The 20,439-nt window shown below is 54.2% G+C and overlaps 1 protein-coding gene across 1 annotated transcript; it reads left to right on the top strand.

Annotated features, from left to right (window-relative positions):
• The first annotated feature begins 536 nt into the window (after positions 1-536).
• hmgcs1 (3-hydroxy-3-methylglutaryl-CoA synthase 1 (soluble)) lies at positions 537-16,031 on the top strand. The gene is given in 10 exon segments (XM_042336215.1): positions 537-882; positions 7,763-8,220; positions 9,307-9,360; positions 9,363-9,431; positions 11,297-11,461; positions 11,899-12,067; positions 13,498-13,668; positions 14,032-14,264; positions 15,346-15,500; positions 15,901-16,031. Coding segments are annotated over 10 exon segments (1,704 nt in total). The 5' UTR covers positions 537-736; the 3' UTR covers positions 15,985-16,031.
• The last annotated feature ends 4,408 nt before the right edge of the window (positions 16,032-20,439 follow it).

Raw genomic sequence — 20,439 nt, 5'->3', positions numbered from 1 at the left:
ATCAAATGCAAGGATTATTATTGTGATTATTAATAAATTGTATTAGATCGACCCTGGCTGATCTAACTGATTCATTGCTTGTCCACACTGACACACCACTGCGCTGCTGGAGGTGGAGAAACACTGTAAAATCCAAGACATTACTTTGAGCTCAGTCTCGGCTGACACTGCCGCGCAGTTCTGGGATAGAGCGCTACGTTGTCAGAGGTATCATCCTTCAGATAAATTGGGCTTTCACTTCATGGCGTTTTGCGGGACCTCGCTTTGCACAGTCACTAGACGTCAGGGGTATTGAGACATTGTGGGAGTGACGGAAAATTAAAAAATAGAATATTTCCAACCCAAAAATACTAAGTGGGGGAAAGGTCAGTGGTTATATTTTGAAATCTGTCGGCTGGCTGCCAAACTGCTGAGAGTCGTGTTATTGCTGCTCGGAGTGCCTTGTTGGAGTCTGTCTGCTAACCTTTGACAGGCTCCGTACATCGTGAATCCTGCAAACTCAAAACGCACGGGTATGTGGGCACGTGGTGGTTTTTTTTTTCCCCCTCTGGAGGGGGATTGCCCTCAAGAACAGTATAAATATCAGTCCCCATCAGTGTAGACTCAGCTCACTCCTGTCTTGTCTAAGTTTGCACATCACAGGGAGAGACACAGAGACAGAGAGAGAGAGTGGGGACGGGAACCAGTCAGTGGAGAGTCAGTCCCCGACATACACACAGAGATAGGAAGAGGGAAAATGTTCCGACTCTTCACAAGAGTAAGCCGCTTAGTGTGTACAAAAAAGGGGAGCGCGAGGCCGGTCACAGGGAGGGCTTACACACGGGTAATTTGCACGGCTTTCCTGCAGCCCATGGGCAACATCTCACACTCGTCTGCTAAGAGGTAAGTGTTGAGGGATGTGAGTGAGACTCTGTACATCCAGGAACGGGTCTCGTTCTCCCAATCCTGTCATCCACCATAACACTAACCCTAATCTCACCGCCCGTCACCCACTCACGGTGGGGGAGCTTTATTCACTTATGATGGATTGTGAGGAACCAGCCCCGCTCAGCCTGTCACGCTCTCATCTCTGTAGTCAGGAAGTTCTGGGTTTAAACCCTTCTCCCCTCCTTTCCACCCCCACCGTCGGGGACTCTGACCTCGCAGTCCAGTGCAGGGCAGAAGGGAGATTTGTTGAGAAGCCGTTCTTATTATAATAATAATAATCCTCGTATTTAATATAGTTCTTTATCACGTTGTTGAGATGTCTCAAAGCGCTTCACAGGAATATACTGTAAAGTGGATTGACTGCGTATTTTGGCGGTGAAATATCCCACAAGCAGCCATGAAGTGCGTGATGGGTTTTACCTGAGCCCAGCAGCACTTGGAGCAGTTCTTTCCCCTCCACATCTCAGTGCCAACTGTTTAACAAAACTCCAGGGTGATTATAGTACTGTGTTGTTAACATTGAGCAGAGCGGCCTGGCTGACGTTGTGTGCCAGCACGATGGGGATTTGTGGCTCTCCTCATGCCTTTTGCCTTGTGCCTGTGTTAACTCCTCACAATCTGTGTTCTTCTACACCCATCTCTACCCCTGGCCAGTGAGGCCCTTCTCTATTGCTGGCCAAGCCTTCACTCACTGCTCAACTGGCTCTGGCCTCCTGCTTGTCCCTCGTGCCCTCCACTCCACAGTGCTTCCAGGCACTACACCCCAAAACTCTGAAACCCTCTCCCTCAATCCCTCTGCATTGACCGTCTTCAACCGCGCCTATGGTCACCTCCCCGTCTCCCCACTTGTTTTTAAGATTTGTAACTGTAAAGCACTCCGAGGCTCTACTCCACGGGAAATGTATGTTGCTGTTGTGAGTATGAGTTGTTGTGAAGCTTTGAGACCTTTATCCTGTGTGAAAGACGCAGTGCGAGTTGTTGAGGAAAGAAAGCTAGAACTTTCATTCTGGTAGCAACAAGTGTTCCAGAGGTTTTTTGTAAGATATAGAGATGGTATATAATAATAATCCCTCCAAAAAACCAAAACCAATAATTAAATTGGTCATTTTCAATCTACGACTGTTTGTGGGACATTGCTGTGCGCAATTGGCTGCCGCGTTCGCCCACAAATATACAGTCAATTCACTTTACAGTGTGTTCTGTGAAGCGCGTTGGGACGTCCTCCCGACGTGAAAAGCGCTATATCAAATGCAAGGATTATTATTATTATTATTATGGTATGTGTAGGTTAACGGTTAATGGGGCACAGCAACATCCCACAGCCTTGAAGCGAATGATCAATTTTTTATCTAAGGAATTGTTAGCCAAATAGTGCCATGGAATCTTTTAACGTCCATTAGTACTTGAAGAATAATGTAAATCTGTATAGGGAGATGAGTGGGGAATGGGGTTAGAGTAGAGAGCTCCAGTGGGGGAGCGAGCACCAATTTGGACTTGATAGGGAGAATGGGCTGTACCTTTGCTGTAATACTATAATTCTAACTACTTTTGCACAGGGCTCTGTTCACCTCTCCCCTACTATTGGTTAAGATGTGGTGGTTGTGTTTTTCTTAAGCACAGTGTCCTGAGGGAATCTGGCTGAGCGTGATATAACGCTGCCAGCTTGGATTAGTCAGTCTCTGAATCAGAGGGGTGTGTAGCTGAGCCCCACATCAGGGCTACTGAGCTCACAGTCCAGGTTGACACTGGGTGGGGGGAGAGAGGGAGAGAGAGTGCCGCATTGTCAGAGACAGCGTCCGTCAGGTGAGACGTTAAACCTCACCCCCTGTCCAGTGGTTGAAGTCGATGTTAACAGGTTTGGCGACATTATAATAGAATAATAATAACACTCCTTGCATTTGATATAGCGCTTTTCACGTCTTCTCGACGTCTCAAAGCGCTTCACAGAACACACTGTAAAGTGAATTGACTGTATATTTGTGGGCGAACGCGGCAGCCAATTGCGCACAGCAATGTCCCACAAACAGTCGTAGATTGAAAATGACCAATTTATTATTGTTTTTGGTTTTGGAGGATTATTATTAGGCTCTGTGTGGAGTAAGGAAACTTGCCCAAGGTTTCACCCTCTGCCTGGAATTGAGCTCAGGTCTCTCACTTGCAAAGCGAGTGCTCTAACCACTGAGCTACAGGACTCCGCAATTATCAGGTGGGGGGGTGGGGGGTAGTGTTGGGGGGGGGGGCTTGTTCAAATTCGTTCACTGTCTCCGCAAATAGTCTACTGACCGCTCTCTGGATGTATTTAGCCGCAATGCCGAAGCATTGATGTTTATGTGTGTTTTTTTGAATCTTTGGCAAATTAAAGGGGAAGGGGACGGGTCTGGGGACGGCAGTGCCCCTTTAAGTAGTGCAATCAGTCTCTGAGGTCTCTGGAAACACAGGTTTCCTGTTTATGCAAATTGTCGTATATCCTCTTCAGGGCTGAGGTTCACTTTCGGTCTTCATGGTTCCGGTGGTCCTTGTGATTCCCCCTCTCTCGCTCTCTCTCTTACCCCCACGCCGCCCCCTCTCGTTCGCTCTTGACCCCCTCTTTCTTGCCCTCCCCGCTCTTGCCCCCCCCCCCTCTCGCCCCTCCCCTCTCTCTCCCCTCTCTCTCGCTCCCTCGCCTCCCTCGCCCCCCTCCCCTCCCTCGCCCCCTCCCCTCTCTCGCCTCCCCTCTCTCTCGCCTCCCCTCTCTCTCTCTTCCCTCCCCTCCCTCGCCCCTCCCTCTCTCGCTCCCTCCCCTCCCTCGCCCTCCCCCTCCCCTCCCTCGCCCCCTCCCTCGCCTCCCTCGCCCCTCCCCCCTCGCCCCTCCCCTCCCTCGCCCCCTCCCCTCCCTCCCCCCTCCCCTCCCTCGCCCCCCCTCTCTCGCCTCCCCTCTCTCTCTTCCCTCCCCTCCCCTCTCTCGCCTCCCCCCTCTCTCGCCTCCCCCCTCTCTCGCCTCCCCCTCTCTCGCCTCCCCTCCTCTCTCTTCCCTCCCCCCCTCTCTCCCCCACGCCCTCACCGGGCTCTGAGACGCTGTCCTTCACAGAGGGTGCTGTATAATGCCGGTTGATGTTGCCCTGCCCTCCATTGCTATTCCAGACAAACTGTGGAGACTTTTCTCTCCTCCCCCCCCCCTCACCCCCCACTCCTCACCCAACATTCACCCCGAACTTGTAATGAATCAGCAGCTCGTCAATAACAACAACAACTTGCATTTATATAGCGCCTTTCACGCAGAGTAGCGTCCGACAGGACAGGACATCACTGCGACAAGTTTATCTGCTGCGATGGTCTCTGTAACAGCAGTTGTTTCATCTGTACTCAATCTCGTGTTGTGAATCACTTGGTGCAGGAGGACAAGTCCTCTAACTCTACCCCCACTCCCACCCCACCCCCTCAGCGACAGCCCTGAGCCCACCCACCTCCCTCATCCCTGGTTACCCATTTAGCCACTCCGGGGTATAGGCATCGTCTGGCACTGCTGATGTGAAAAGTGCTGAATAGGAGGAGAGGGAAAGAGAAAGGGGGGGAAACAGAGAGAGGAGGTGGGGAGAGGGTGTGAACCCGGAGAGGGTGGAAAGAGAGAGAGAGAGAGTGAGGGGGATCCAAGGGTCTGAGGGTCTGAGGAGATGGGGCGGAGAGAGAAGGGGGGTGACCGAAAGAGTGCGCGAGAGAGGGACTGAGAGAGAGCGAGAGAGTTGGGGGGGGGCCTGGAGGTGATGGAAAGAGAGAGTTTGGGTGGTGGTGGGGAGGGGGGGTGGGCAAAGAGATGTGGGGGGAGGGTGGCGGAAGAGAGGGGGTTGGAACAGGAGGGGAAAGAGAGAGAGAGAGGAGAAAAGAGGCACAGGAGGAGGGAGGGAATGACTGGGGAGGGTGGGGTATGTAATAAGGAGATGCAGTTTGTGTGTGTGGTGGTGGCGGGGGTGGGGGGGGTCGGGGGCGGTCGGGGGGGGAGGAATGATGATATGATGAAGTTGTGTCTGGATGAGGAGAGAGTTGCTCAGAATCCTCCGTCTCAGCCTCATCGCCGGCAACCAATGGTCTGCAACACCTCATCGCTGCATCACGTCAGGGTCTGGCAGTCTGTTGGCTGAGGCTCAGTCAGCACACCCAGCCCTGCTCTCTGTTGGTGGAGGAACGGCCTGTCCCTATTTCGGGGAGGGAGAGGGGGAGGGCGAACTTCCCACGAGCTAATCAGACAGCATTGCAGGTGTATGTGAGCCTGTGTGTGTGTGTCAGCGCCGAGCAGTTGGGTCACTGCGTGTGTGTGAGCCAGAGGCACTCCGCATTGCCAACACCCAGCAACTTAAGAGGTGAGATCACACAGCATTGCTTTGCAGTAGAGCGTGAGCGCAAGTGAGCGAGCGCTGTGCATCCATTAGCCCGGAGAGCGCGAGGAAAGAAATTTGCCTTAGGTTTCTCCCTGCGCGGGAATTGGACTCGGGGCCCGCGGGCTTGCGAGGCGAGCGCGCTAACCATTGAGCCACACGATTCCTCAAGTCAAACTCTTGAGTCCAGGCTGATGCTCAAGCAAGCGGGTAGAGCGCCGCGCTGATGGAGACTTACCCGTTCAAGGTGGTCCTTAAATATCTGTGGGAAAAGTGATGGGAGTTTCTCTCTTTTCTCCCGGTTTCGTGGGCGACAATCCCTCCGATAAATTGCCATTCATCTCACTGCTGTGTGTGTGGCCCTTTGCTCTGCGCAAATTGCTGCCGCGTTCAGCCACAGAACCCACTTGACAGCGAATCTGCACAGAGCCCCGTGAGATATTTTGGTGATGTAATCACTGTATTCTCCATCAAGTGAATGGAGACGACCTCCCGATGTGTATGAATCTAAATTGTTTCCGGTCAGTGGGAGCTGAGATTCTTCCCCCTCGGCTCCTGTTAACCCTGGAAGCCAAAGCCCTAACTGGTAGGGTTGTCCTCGCTGGACAAGCAGCGGGAAAGCTTGCCAGACAGCGCTCTCAATGGCAAGCTGTGTGGGTTAGCCGGTTAGATACCAGCAGTTACCCCAACACACACTATGGGGTCCCCAAACCTTGGCGCAAACCCTTGACTGTCCAGCGACTTGGGAGGTTCTTCCAACGTGGGAAGTGCTACACAAAGTGCTTTGTTGTTCTTGCCACTCTGCGTACAGTGCTCTCTGGGGTTGGGTAACCCGGGTGCGATCCTCCCGGGAGACAGAGAGTGCGCATTGCAAACACAGTGACATTTTCACGTGTACGAAGGATGTTTATGTAAGTGGGAGTCAGTTGGTTTGGATACTCTTAAGCGCAGTGATGGGTTTCCACTTGTGTCGGGCACCCGGCTGACCTGAACATTGCCTGCTGAGGGTCTGCTAACGGGGTTTAGAGGCTGTGATACAGGGAACCACCCCTTTTCCTGCCTGATCCGGGCACTTAACGCTCTGGGACACAGCCCCCACGTGAGGGGCGCTATATAAATGCAAGTTATTGTGGTGCTGCTGTTAACTTCAGTCGCCTTCTGTGTGTGTGTGTGTGTGTGTCTGTCTGTCTCTCTCTCTCTCCCCGTCGTCTCCCTCTCTCCGTGTGTCTCTTTCTCTGTCTCTCTGTGTGTTTTCCTCTGTGTTTTTGTCTCTCTGTATGCGCGTGTGTTTACAGTCTGTATCTGTGAGTCTGAACTTGATTAAAGAGCTTCATCAGAGACATTGTATGTCATACCTCTCCAGCCTCAGCTGGGGAGTGAGGGGAGTAAGGGTGGCATAAGATGATGATTGCTCCCCTGATCACTGAGGCACCGTGTAGGAGCCTCTGTGGAGATAGTCCCTGTTACAGCAGGTCCTAGGTTTTGCCCAGTGCATTCATATATTTATATAATGAAAGGTGCTATACAAGTGTCATTTGTATTGTATTTGCCCTTCACGCAGGACAGGGTCTCGGAGCGGTTAGCTCAGTGAAGGTACTCACAAACTCAGTCACAAGGCAGCAATTTCCTGTGAATCATCTCAGGACATTCAGGCACTGTAACAAATGCAAGGATTGTTATTAATATTCTGACATCAATGTCTCCAAGCATTACTGCTGCCAAGTGGTTTTATATCTCAGCTCCGTCTGTCTTTAAATCTCATCTGAAACCTTACCTCTTTGCCCGAAGATTTTGGAGCTTATATACTACTTATAATCCTTACCCTATCATGACATTGGCTGTTTGTGGGACGTTGGATGTGTGCAAATCGGCTGCAGGAGGGGTGGAGGGCCGGGAGGGTGTGGTCTAGCAGGGTGACCGATGGCGCGGTCGAAGAGGAGGGTCTTGAGACATGCCTTGAAGGAGGGGAGGGAGGGAGCGAGGCAAAGGCACTGTGGGATGGAGTTCCAAAGGGTGGGGGTAGAGAGGCTGAAGGCCCGACCCCCGATTTAGTTGTGGATTGTGAACTCAAAGTCCCCATTAATTGTCTACAAATCCCTTCATGCCCTGGCACCGCCCAACCTCTCTGACCTGCTTACTCCCCAACCCACTGCCCGCTGCCTCAGCTCGACTGGCTCCGGCCTCCTGCGTGTCCCTCCTCCCCTCCACTCCACCATCGGTGGCCGTGCCTTCAGCCAATACGCCCCGAAACTCTGGAACTCTCTTGCTCAGTCCCTTCACCTTGCCCCCTCCTTCCCCATCTTCAGATCGCTCCTGAAGATCTTCATTTTCGACTGCTCTTACAGTCACCTCCCCCCTCCCCCCGGCTCGATTTCGTACTCCGCTACTGTTAAGCTTTCCGAGAGTGAAGGGCACTGTGTAAACCAAGTTGTTGTTGTTGTAACCTCTGCTCTCCCTTCACCTCTGTGTGTCTCTCTCTCTCACAGCTTCTCCAACATGCCTGGCTCAGTCCCCCCCTGTGCCCAGTCGGGCTGGCCTAAGGATGTTGGGATCATTGCGATGGAGATCTACTTCCCGGCTCAGTACGTGGACCAGACGGAGTTGGAGCAGTACGATGGGGTAGACGCGGGCAAGTACACCATCGGCCTGGGCCAGTCCAAGATGGGCTTCTGCTCTGACCGGGAGGACATCAACTCTCTGTGCCTGACGGTGGTGGAGCGACTGCTGGAGAGAAACCAGATCCCCTATGAGAGCGTGGGGCGGCTGGAGGTGGGCACAGAGACCATTATCGACAAGTCCAAGGCTGTCAAGACCGTGCTCATGCAGCTCTTCCAGGAGTCGGGCAACTCTGACGTGGAGGGCATCGATACCACCAACGCCTGCTATGGGGGCACCGCAGCCCTCTTCAATGCCGTCAACTGGGTGGAGTCCAGCTCCTGGGATGGTGAGAGCTCACTCGAGGGGGAGGGGGGTTGGGGGGGTGGTACAGTGACAGTTCGCTTGCCTCCCGCGGGGTGGGGGACGGTGAGAGCTTGCTCGCCTCGGTGCAGGAGATTAATTTAAGATTCTGATGGGAAATGATAAGCTGTTGTATCTGGTACTGAACAGTAGAACCAGACAACACGGCCTGAGATTGAAAGGGCGGTAAATCTGCTTCAGGGAGCGAGTACCAAACTTGTGGAACAGGTTCCCTCGGGAGACGGTGGAAACAGAAAGCTTTGTTTGTTTCAAGAACAAATTAGATTTCTGCTAGAAAATAATACAGAGAAACTATTTCCTCTGGTGGGAATCCAGAACAAGGTGGGAATCATCTTAAAGTTAGATCCAAGCCATTTAGGAATGAAATCAGGAGACAGTTTTTCACCCAAAGGCCAGTAGGAATCTGGAACTCTCCCTTTGTTTCTCTCTCTCCCAAAAGGCTGTGGATTATGACTGGATCCTTTCACATTGTCCAGACTGAGGTGGAGAGATGTTTATTAAGTCAGGGGATCAAGGGATAGGGGGCAAAGGCAGGTAATTGGAGTTGACGTAGAGATCAGCCATGGTCTAATAGAATGGCAGATCAGGCTGTTAGAGCTGAATGGCCTTCTCCTGCTCCTTTGAGTGGTCCATGTTCTCATCACTCAGTGAGAGAAACTTCACCAGGTTTTAGCCCAAACTCCATTGGTTGGTGATGATGATCGATGCCTTATTGGTGCTCCACATCCGCCCTAACCCCCACCAGCGGTCGGGCCTTCAGCCTCTCTACCCCCACCCTCTGGAACTCCATCCCACAGTTGCTCCGCCTCACGTCCTCCCTCCCCTCCTTCAAGGCATGTCTCAAGATCTTCCTCTTCAACAGCGCCTTCAGTCACCCTCCTACCCCCACCCTCCCTGTCCTCCATCCTCACCGATCCCAACCCCCAGTTCGGGTACAAATCCCTGACTGTCCAGCGCCTCAGGACATCCTCCCGACGTGAAAGCGCGGTGTAAATTTAATTTGTTGTTGTTTGTATTCCTGACACTCTCCCTATCTCTCTCTCTTGTCCAGGTCGTTACGCGCTGGTTGTCGCTGGTGATATTGCTGTTTATGCCTCCGGGAGTGCCCGCCCACGGGGGGAGCAGGGGCCGTGGCCATGCTGGTGGGGCCCAATGCCCCCTTATCCCTCGAGAGAGGTACATGGGGATGACATGGCTCAGCGGCCAAAGGGGAAGTGTGGGGGGAGGGAGGTGTGTGGAGTGTGTATTATGTGTCCCATCGTGTTTTCATCAAGCACTCTGATGCGTTATCCTACTTGAAGGCTGCTGTGTAACTGCAAAATGTGTGTGTGTGTGTGTATCTCTGTGGGACTGTGTGTGTGACTTGTCTGAGTGAGTTGTGTGTGTGTGTGTCTCTGTGTGACTGGAGTGTGTGTGTGCCTCAGTGTGTGTGTCTGTGTGAGTGGTGTGTGTTTGTGTGTCTGTGAGTGGTTGTGTGTGTGTGGTTGTGAGTGGTGTGTGTGTGAGTGGTGTATGTCTGTGTGTGTGAGTGGTGTATGTCGGTGCGTGTGTGAGTGGTGTGTGTGTGAGTGGTGTGTGGTGTGTGTGAGTGGTGTGTGTGTGTGTGAGTATGTGTGTGTGTGTGAGTGGTGTATGACTGTGTGTATGTCTGTGTGTGTGTGGTGGTGTGTGTGTGTGAGTGGTGTATGTGTGTGAGTGGTGTATGACTGTGTGTGTATGTCTGTGTGTGTGAGTGGTGTGCAGCAGTGCTGTGTGTGTGTGTGAGTGGTGTGTGTGTGAGTGGTGTATGACTGTGTATGTCTGTGTGTGTGTGTGTGAGTGGTGTGTCTGTGTGTGTGTGTGTGTAAGTGGTGTGTGCAGCAGTGCTGTGTGCGTGTGTGTGTGTGTGTACCGCCTCCTGCTGGTGGTGTGTGGTACCGCTGCTGCAGTTATTTTGCCCCCAAGTTGCTGAAAGAGAATTTGATGGCGACTGATCAGCTCTCAGGGCTTCACAGGGGATTATGCCGGAGGTACCTGGTGTAGGAGAGCCATTTAGCCCTCCTGGTGTCGGATAGAGAGGGTGTGGGGGGAGAGAGGGTGGGGGGAGAGAGAGAGAGGGGGGGGAGTGAGGGAGGGGGGAGTGAGGGAGGGGGGAGTGAGGAGATAGCTCTGAGGATGGGGGGAGAGAGGGATGGGGGGGAAGAGAGAGGGTGGGGGGAGGAGAGAGAGGGTGGGGGGAGAGAGAGGGGTGGGGGGGAGAGAGAGGGTGGGGGGAGAGAGGGAGGGGGAGTGAGGGATTGCTCTGAGGATGGGGGGAGAGGGGGTGGGGGAAGAGAGAGGGTGGGGGGAGAGATAGGGTGGGGGGGAGAGAGGGTGGGGGGAGAGAGAGGGTGGGGGGAGAGAGAGGGAGGGGGGAGTGAGGGATAGCTCTGAGGATGGGGGGAGAGAGGGGTGGGGGGAAGAGAGAGGGTGGGGGGGAGAGAGGGTGGGGGCAGAGAGAGGGAGGGGGGAGTGAGGGATAGCTCTGAGGATGGGGGGAGAGGGGGTGGGGGGAAGAGAGAGGGTGGGGGGGGAGAGAGGGTGGGGGGAGAGAGAGGGAGGGGAGTGAGGGATAGCTCTGAGGATGGGGGGAGAGGGGGTGGGGGGAGAGAGGGAGAGGGGGGAGTGAGGGATAGCTCTGAGGATGGGGGGGACAGGGGTTGGGTGGGGATAGTGGTGAGGGTGGGGGGGGGAGAGTGCTGGTTGGTTCAGGGCTACTCACTGGTAGAGGGCAATATCAAACAAGATTATGACATGATCTCGTCTGTCTGTCTGTGTCTGTCTGTCTGTCTGTCTGTCTGTCTGTCTGTCTGTCTGTCTGTCTGTCTGTCTGTCTGTCTGTCTGTCTGTCTGTCGTCTTCTCTGTCTGTAGTTTTCTCTGTCTGTCTCTTCAGGTCTCTTTCTCACAATCTCTCTCTCACACAGTTTATCTCTCTCTCTCTCAGTGAGGTGACGGGGTGACTCTCTCTGTCTCTCTCAGTGAGATGTGACTGTGCGACTCTCTCTCTCTCTCTGTCCCTCAGGTCTGCGTGGGACCCACATGCAACATGCCTATGATTTCTACAAGCCAGACATGGTGTCTGAGTACCCTGTGGTGGACGGGAAGCTGTCCATCGAGTGCTATCTGAGCGCCCTCGATCACTGCTACACACGGTACCGCAACAAGGAGCAGGCGCTGAGACAGAAAGGTCAGTCGGCTGTGCCTCGCACGCCCATCGCTGACACGGTCACCCTGCTCGCACGCCTGTCAGACCCCTCGCACGCCCACTCTCGCCCTCGCACGCTCACCCTGTACAGTTAACACTTCTACAGCATCTCTCATGTCCGGTTGGCGTCTCGAAGAGCTCCCGAGCCAGTGGGGCAGGTGGGGGTCTGGCTGAGGCAGGCTGTAAGGGAGCGGAACAGGCTTGAGGGACTGAATGACCTGCTCCTTTTCCTAAGTTATTATAAGTAAGGGACTGCAGGCTGGAGTTCCAGAGGGAGTTGGATAGATACTGCGGGGGTAAAGGGATTAGGGGGGGAGGGAGGGAGTGGGATTTAACGATGTGACCTGGTGGAGTTAACCAGTGAGTGGCCAGGCCGGGGCCGGGCTGTGTAATGACTGACTTGTTGTTCTCTTTTCCAGAGGGCAGTGACACGAGGATCACCCTGCAGGACTTTGCCTATGTTGTGTTCCACACACCGTACTGCAAACTGGTACAGAAATCCCTGGCCAGGCTCCTGCTCAACGACTTCCTCAGTGACCCCAACCCCAACACCCAGAGCGGCCTGTACTCTGGCCTTGAGACCTTCAGGTCAGTTTCCACACAGGGGTGGAACCTGCAATATCTCTCTCTCTCTCTGCCCCCCCCCCCCCCACCCTCTCTCTCTCTCTCCCTGGAGGGACGCACCCTGATTTACCTAATTCCAGAGAGTGTTAGGCACAGGTTGGCAAGAGCCAAGGCTTGAGGACCCCAAGTGTGTGTTGGGGTAACTGCTGGAGTCTAACCAGCTAAAACCTTGTAGCAGAGCAGGACATCGCTGGCGCAGATTAATAATAATAATAATCCTTGCATTTGACACACCACCTTATCAGGCTGTTGAGATGTCTCAAAGCGCTTCAGATGATACACTGTAAAGTGTAGTGACTGTGTATTTTGTGGGCAAAACGCGGCAGCCAATTGCGCACAACAGGTTCCCACAAACAGTCGTGGATTGGTAGTAGATTAGCCGCCACCTCGGCCTCTGTTACATTGACTTTGATCTGTAACACTGTGTTGCTGACCTGCTGTGTGAGTGTGAGTTGATGACAGGCTCAGTGTGTGAGTGTGAGTCGCTGACAGGCTCAGTGTGTGAGTGTGAGTCGCTGACAGGCTCAGTGTGTGAGTGTGAGTTGCTGACAGGCTCAGTGTGTGAGTGTGAGTTGATGACAGGCTCAGTGTGTGAGTTGCTGACAGGCTCAGTGTGTGAGTGTGAGTCGCTGACAGGCTCAGTGTGTGAGTGTGAGTGGATGACAGGGTCAGTGTGTGAGTGTGAGTCGCTGACAGGCTCAGTGTGTGAGTGTGAGTCGCTGACAGGCTCAGTGTGTGAGTGTGAGTTGCTGACAGGCTCAGTGTGTGAGTGTGAGTCGCTGACAGGCTCAGTGTGTGAGTGTGAGTTGCTGACAGGCTCAGTGTGTGAGTGTGAGTTGCTGACAGGCTCAGTGTGTGAGTGTGAGTTGCTGACAGGCTCAGTGTGTGAGTGTGAGTTGCTGACAGGCTCAGTGTGTGAGTGTGAGTTGATGACAGGCTCAGTGTGTGAGTGTGAGTTGCTGACAGGCTCAGTGTGTGAGTGTGAGTTGCTGACAGGCTCAGTGTGTGAGTGTGAGTTGATGACAGGCTCAGTGTGTGAGTGTGAGTTGCTGACAGGCTCAGTGTGTGAGTTGCTGACAGGCTCAGTGTGTGAGTGTGAGTTGATGACAGGCTCAGTGTGTGAGTGTGAGTTGATGACAGGCTCAGTGTGTGAGTGTGAGTTGCTGACAGGCTCAGTGTGTGAGTGTGAGTTGCTGACAGGCTCAGTGTGTGAGTGTGAGTTGATGACAGGCTCAGTGTGTGAGTGTGAGTTGCTGACAGGCTCAGTGTGTGAGTGTGAGTTGATGACAGGCTCAGAGTGTGAGTGGATGACAGGCTCAGTGTGTGAGTGTGAGTTGCTGACAGGCTCAGCGTGTGAGTGTGAGTTGATGAACGCTGTGCTCTGCCCACAAAAGGGAGGTGAAGCTGGAGGAAAGTTACTTTGACAAAGACGTGGAGAAAGCCTTCCTGAAAGCCAGCTCCGAGCTGTTCCACCAGAAAACCAAACCCTCCCTCACCCTCTCCAACCAGAACGGCAACATGTACACCCCCTCCGTGTACGGCTGTCTGTCTGCCGTGCTCGCCCAGTGAGTACACACTGCTCTCTCTCTCTCTCTCTCTCTCTGTCTGTCTCTCTCTGACTGTCACTCTTTCCTCTCTATCTTACTCTCGCGCTCTCCTCTCTGTCTCTTTCCTCTCTCTCTCCCTCTCTCTCGATCTCTTTCTCTCTCTGCCTCTGAACCTCTCTCTAACTCTGTGTCTTCGTCTCTATCTGTCTCTCTCAATCTCTTTCTTCTCAATCTCTTTTTCTCTTTCAGTCTGTTTGTCTCTGTTTCTCCCTCTGTCGTCCTCTCTCTCTCTCTCTCTCTCTCTGTCTCCCCTCCTTTCTCTCAGTCTGTCTGCCCCTCTCCCCCCTGCTCCCTCTCTGACCCTCTTCACTATGTTCCCAGACGCACAGCCCAGGAGCTGTCAGGGCAGCGGATTGGGCTCTTCTCTTACGGCTCTGGCTTTGCGGCCACACTGTTCTCCCTGCGGGTCAGCTCTGACCCCTCTCCGGGCTCGAGACTCGACAAGATAGTCAGCAGCCTGGCCGACCTGCAGGCTCGCCTCGACTCCCGGCATCGCATCCAACCCGAGGCCTTCGCCAGCAGCATGAAAGTGCGGGAGGAGACACACCACCTCGGTAAGAGCCCCAGGGGGTGGGGTGAGCAACTCTCCTGTAACAGCTGCAGAGAGAGTGAGCAACACAGGGGAACAGCCACAGTGGGAGGAAGGAGTGAGCAACACAGGGGAAACATGGTTAAGAGTCTGCAAACCAAGCTGAGAATCCAGTGCATCCCACCTACACATGCTAAAAGAATTTTTGTATTGATTATTAGCCGGGAAAAGTGATCCGCCAATCGACTAATGACCGGGTTCCTACTGACTGCTGGTAAACAGAGGCGTGTGGGCTAAGGAAACTTGCACAACGTTTTGCTCTGCTCTAACCACTACGCTACAGGACTCCATAAATGTGCCTTCAAATCACACCTGAAGACTTTCCTCTTTGGCCATGGCTTTGGTCACCTCCGTTCCCTTTCCAGCTCAGCGCCAAACTCACTGCTGTTCAGCACTCGGACTCCCCACCCCGTGTAAAGGGCAAGCTGTTGTTGTTGAGAGTGAGAGAAGGCAGTGTATTTCCTTGTCGGCCTCACTGACATTCTAGCTGTAGAGGGAAAGATTGTGGAGCTCAGTGGCTGTGTTAACAGCCCTCACTAATGGATGTCTGTTGTACTCAGTGACACAAGCTGTCTGAGCTGTGCTCCCTCAACATTTAATCCCCATCACTGGCATCTGACACACTGATCTGTGTCAGCCACAGTAACGGACACCGACACAGCCTGTGATCGACCTGTGTCTCGGCCATTCACTGTCACCGCTGAGCCTCACTGGGTGGGGAGCAGGGCTCCACATCTCCCCCCACCCCCCCCCATCTAGTGATAAGGCACATACCAAATGCAGGGATTATTATAATTGTGATGATGATCTAGACTTGGAGAGAACAGTCTTTAGATGAGTGCTCCTGGGTTTTTCTTTCAGAGTTTGTCCACAAAACCAGTCACTACATCTGACACTTACATCCTGAAGCTTCGATGTTTGTTTTAATGTGAAGAGATGCAAAAATGTCATTTGTCTGTCTGTCTCTTTCTCTCGGTCTCTTTCTCTCTGTCTCTGACACTCTCTGTGTGTCTCTCTGTCTGGTCTGTGTCTGCTGTTCTCTGTAGCCAACTACACACCTCAGAGCCCTGTGGAGGACCTGTTCCCTGGGACGTGGTACCTGACACAGGTGGACGAGAAGCATCGGCGGGAGTACGCACGGCGCCCCCTAGAGGAAGTGGGGAGCTACAAGGCAGGGCTGGCGGGCGTGCACGCTAATGAGGTGAGCCCGCAGAATCCCTCACCCCCTCCCTCACCCTCACCCCCTCCCTCACCCTCATCTCTCACCCCCTCCCTCACCACACATGCACAGTGGCAGGGGGCGGCGGGGGTGGGTGGGGGGGGGGGGGGCGTATGATTCCGCCATCAGTGGCCGCACTTTCAGCCACTACCCCCTGAGACTCAGGAACCCCTTCCCTTGTCCCTCCTCCTTGCCCCTTCCTTCCCGACCTTCAGGTCGCGTCTGAAAACTGGCTCAGTGTCAGGCTCCGTCACTGTCAGGCGCTGTGAGGCGCTATCCTGGCGCTGTGTAAATGCAAGTTGTTGTTGTTGTTGTTGTTGGGTGGTGGGGTGGAGGTTGTCAGCCTGGAGCACTGAGCCCTGATATCTATTCCCTCTCACAGCACGTCCCGAGCCCGGCCAAGAAGATGCCCAGGATTCCCGGCTCAGCATCGGGCACCGCCAGCGTCAGCAACGGGGAGCATTGAAACCGTCACCCGCACACTGCTGGGGGGAGTGGTGGGGGGGGAGTGGTGGGGGGGAGTGGGGGGAGCGAGATAGATAGACAGAGAGAGAGAGAGAGAGAGAGAGAGAGTGAGGGGGAAATGAAGACTGGAAACATGGGGTCCTGTCCTGCTGAAAGGCAGGTTCCCACGGCTGCTCAGGCTGGGAGAGGCTCTCAGTTGGGGGGGTGAGGGGGTCGGGGGGGGGGGGGTCACAGATAACGTCATTGACAGTGTGTAAACCCCCTGCCCCCACCCCCAGCCCGAGTCTCGGAAAGGCTCTCGACAGCCCAACGGCTGGTGTTTAGTTTCGCAGTGGAAAGCTGTAATTATTTTTAATTCTGCGGTTTATATATACGGTATTTTTGTTTTTTTTCATGTTAATTCTCCCCCCCCCCCCCCCACCCCCCCCCCCCCCCAACCCCTCCCGGCCCGGTTACCCACCCTACCGCACCGCGGGGAGGGAAACCCGGAGCTGTGTTCCATCGGGCCAACGCCTCCATTCTTCGTCGCCCCCTCTGTGTGCAACTCAACCCTTAGTTTTTAATCCGTTTCCCCCCCCACACACCCCCCCCCCCCCCCCCAAGCTATATATAATAACCTGTTCTTATTTATGCCAGCGCAATGATACAGCTCCAAGGCTGCAGAGGCGTCGAACGCTAGTTAACCCTTCGTGTCTGCTCTCACGGATTGTTCCGTTCACAAGTGTGTGTGTGAGTGAGGGAGTGAGTGCGTGTGAGAGCGAGAGAGAGAGCGAGAGAGAGAGAGAGAGAGAGAGAGCGCAAACTTCATAGCAGATCGCCTCAGCCGAGAATATCCTGTTGTAAAAGTTACGTAAAACGTATTGTGGAATTAATTTTTTTTTGTTGGAGAAAAATTTAAAACGAATTAAACAACTAAAAATGACTCCTGCAAAAGTCTGGCCAAACCGTCTGTGGCTCCGTCCGGCCGGAACATCCTTTCCCAGTCGGTCCGTCTGTCCTACGGCCTGGTTGGTTGGTTGGCTGCGTCTCTCTGGCCCCCACCAAAGATCCTCCAGATTAATCACCTACTCCACCTCGTACCTGCGTCACTCACTCAACAGTAATCACTGTGAAGCACTTGGACCCTATACCAAACCTCAAGGACTCTGAGCTCACAGACCGGGGCTGACGTGCTCCAGCCCACTGCCGGGGGCGAGAGAGTGGCACCTTGTCAAGAAAAGCCGTCTCTCTCTCTCTCTCTCTCTCTCTCGCCCGTTGTCCTGCAGATAAAATCAATCGCTCACCTCGCAGATGTTTGCGGGCTGCCGAGTTTGCTAGCAAAACACAGTCACTACACGTTACAGTGAAGCTTTGAGATGTTTTGGTACCAAATGTAGTGTTTATCCCCCGGCCTCGCAAGCAAGAGGGGCCCGGTTCGATGTTGGGCAAGTGTCCTTACGCCTCTGTTTGCCGAGCAGTGAGTAGGAACCCCGCTGTTGGTCGGGGTAACTAATAATCCCTCAAACAAAGTGTGGTCACTCAATCCACGACTCTCTGTGGGACAACTGTGTGCAAGTTGGCTGCCGCGTTTCGCCCACAAAATACACAGTCGCTCTCCAGTATATTCTGTGAAGTGCTTTGAGATGTCTCAACGATGTAATAAGGCACTATATCCAATACGTTATTATATCCAATACAATCATCATTATTAAATATGTTTCCCAACCACTTGCTCTCTAACACTCTCTACTCTCAAACTCACTCCGTTTCCCTCTGGGACTCCGTGTCTCCGCCACACACACATCACCTCTCTCATTCCGCTCCCTCACACACTAACTTTCTGTCCCTCCATCTGTGCCTCACACACTCTTATCTCTCTGCCTCTCTCTCTCTCGCTCTCTGCCTTTTTCTCTTCATCTCTGAGAAAAACAAGTTTGTTTCCCAGAGGGATTAACCCTGGGAGATGGAGGGGGGGAATTAATATTGAGGATAAACAGTGACATACTCTTAGCTCACGACAGTTCCTCTCATTGTCGAGGAAGGTGCGTCGCATTATCAGAGACGCCGTCTTTCAGACGGGACGTTAAACCCGTCCCGTCTGTGCCGGTGTACAGAAAAGATCCCACGGCACCATTTTGCTCACTCACTCCGTGGCTGTTTGTGGGGTTTTGATGAGTTCGAAATGGTTGTGAACCATTGTGGTTTGTGCCTATAAACAGTCACTACACTCGACATTGATTTCCTGTGAAGCGCTTTGAGAGGTTTTGATGTGTATAAGTATCAAGTGCGCTGCTGACGGCAGCCCGGCCCAGCGGCAGGACCTGGAAGGGCCGACCAGTCACTGGGGGCCGGGAATCCTCCCCCTCAGCTCCCGTTACCCCCACAGCCAAAGCCCTGACTAACGGGGAGGGGGGTCCTCGCTGGACAAGCAGCGGGAAAGCTGCCAGACAGTGATCTCAATGGCCGAGCGGTGTGGGATTAGTTGGTTAGACTCCCAACAGTTACCCCAACGCACTCTCTGGGGCCCCCCCAGGCCTTGGCTCTCGTCAACCTGTGCCTAATACTCTCCGGAATTAGGTAAGTAGGAGGCCTCCCTCCAGGAGGACAGAGGGAGAGACATGGAAGCCCCACAACATGGCACTGTGTGTAAATGTGGTTAAGCACAGACTGCGCTGTGGGTTTGTCAGAGAAAAACAAATGAAAATGTGAGGATTGTGTATCAGATGATTGAGGTCACGGAATAGTTAATGGTGTCTGAGCCCCAACTGCTGTCACTCTCCCGGCGGATTCCCATAGAAACTCACCAACACACAGTCACACACGCACACACACACACAGTCACACACACACAGGCCGCCAGTCACACACACACACACACAGGCCGCCAATCACACACACACACACACACACACAGGCCGCCAATCACACACACACACACACACAGGCCGCCAATCACACACACACACATACACACACACACACACACACACACACAGGCCGCCAATCACACTCGCACACACACACACAGGCCGCCAGTCACACACACACACACACACACAGGCCGCCAGTCACACACACACACACACACACAGGCCGCCAATCACACTCACACACACACACACACAGGCCGCCCGTCACACACACACACACACACACCGGCCGCCAGTCACACACACACACACACACAGGCCATCACACACACACACACACACAGGCCGCCAATCACACACACACACACACAGGCCGCCAGTCACACACACACACATACACACACAGTGACTGACCCCCCCCCCCCACACACACACACACAGTCACACACACACACACTGGCCGCCAGTTACACACACACACACACACACAGGCCGCCAGTCACACACACACACACACAGGCCGCCAGTCACACACACACACACAGGCCGCCAGTCACACACACACACACAGGCCAGTCACACACACACACAGGCCGCCAGTCACACACCACACACACACACACAGGCCGCCAGTCACACACACACACACACACACACACACACAGGCCGCCAGTCACACACACACACACACACAGGCCGCCAGTCACACACACACACACACACACAGGCCGCCAGTCACACACACACACACACACACACAGGCCGCCAGTCACACACACACACACACACACACACACAGGCGCCAGTTACACACACACACACACACACAGGCCGCCAGTTACACACACACACACACACACACAGTGACTGACCCCACCCCCCCACACAGTCACACACACACATACACAGGCCGCCAGTCACACACACATACACAGGCCACCAGTCACACACACATAGGCCGCCAGTCACACACACACACACACACACAGCCGCCAGTCACACACACACACACACACACAGTGACTGACCCCCCCCCCCCCACACAGTCACACACACACACAGGCCGCCAGTCACACACACATACACAGGCCACCAGTCACACACACACACACAGTGACCGACCCCCCCCACACACACATGACTGACCCCCCCACACACACACAGTCACACACACACACACACAGTCTCACACACACACAGTGACTGACCCCCCCCCCCCCCACACTGTCACCCCCCCTCCCCCCCCCCCCACACACACAACACAGTCACACACACACATAGTGACTGACCCCCCCCACACTGTCACCCCACCCTCCCCACACTGGCACCCCCCTCTCCCCCCACACTGTCACCCCCCCTCCCCCCCTACACTGTCACCCCCCCTCTCCCCCCCCCACTCACCCTCTCCCCCCAACTGTCAACCCCCCTCCGCCCCTACACTGTCACCCCGCCTCCTCTCCCCCACACAGTGTCACCCCCCTCTCCCCACACACTGTCACCCCCTCCCCCCCCCACACTGTCACCCCCCTCTCCCCCACACACTGTCACCCCCCTCTCCCCCCCACACACTGTCACCCCCCCCTCTCCCCCCCACACTGTCACCCCCC

The sequence above is a fragment of the Callorhinchus milii genome, unplaced genomic scaffold, assembly GCF_018977255.1.
Source record: "Callorhinchus milii isolate IMCB2004 unplaced genomic scaffold, IMCB_Cmil_1.0 Scaffold1, whole genome shotgun sequence".
NCBI lineage: Eukaryota > Metazoa > Chordata > Chondrichthyes > Chimaeriformes > Callorhinchidae > Callorhinchus > Callorhinchus milii.
This window is presented reverse-complemented; position numbering and strand designations above follow the sequence as displayed.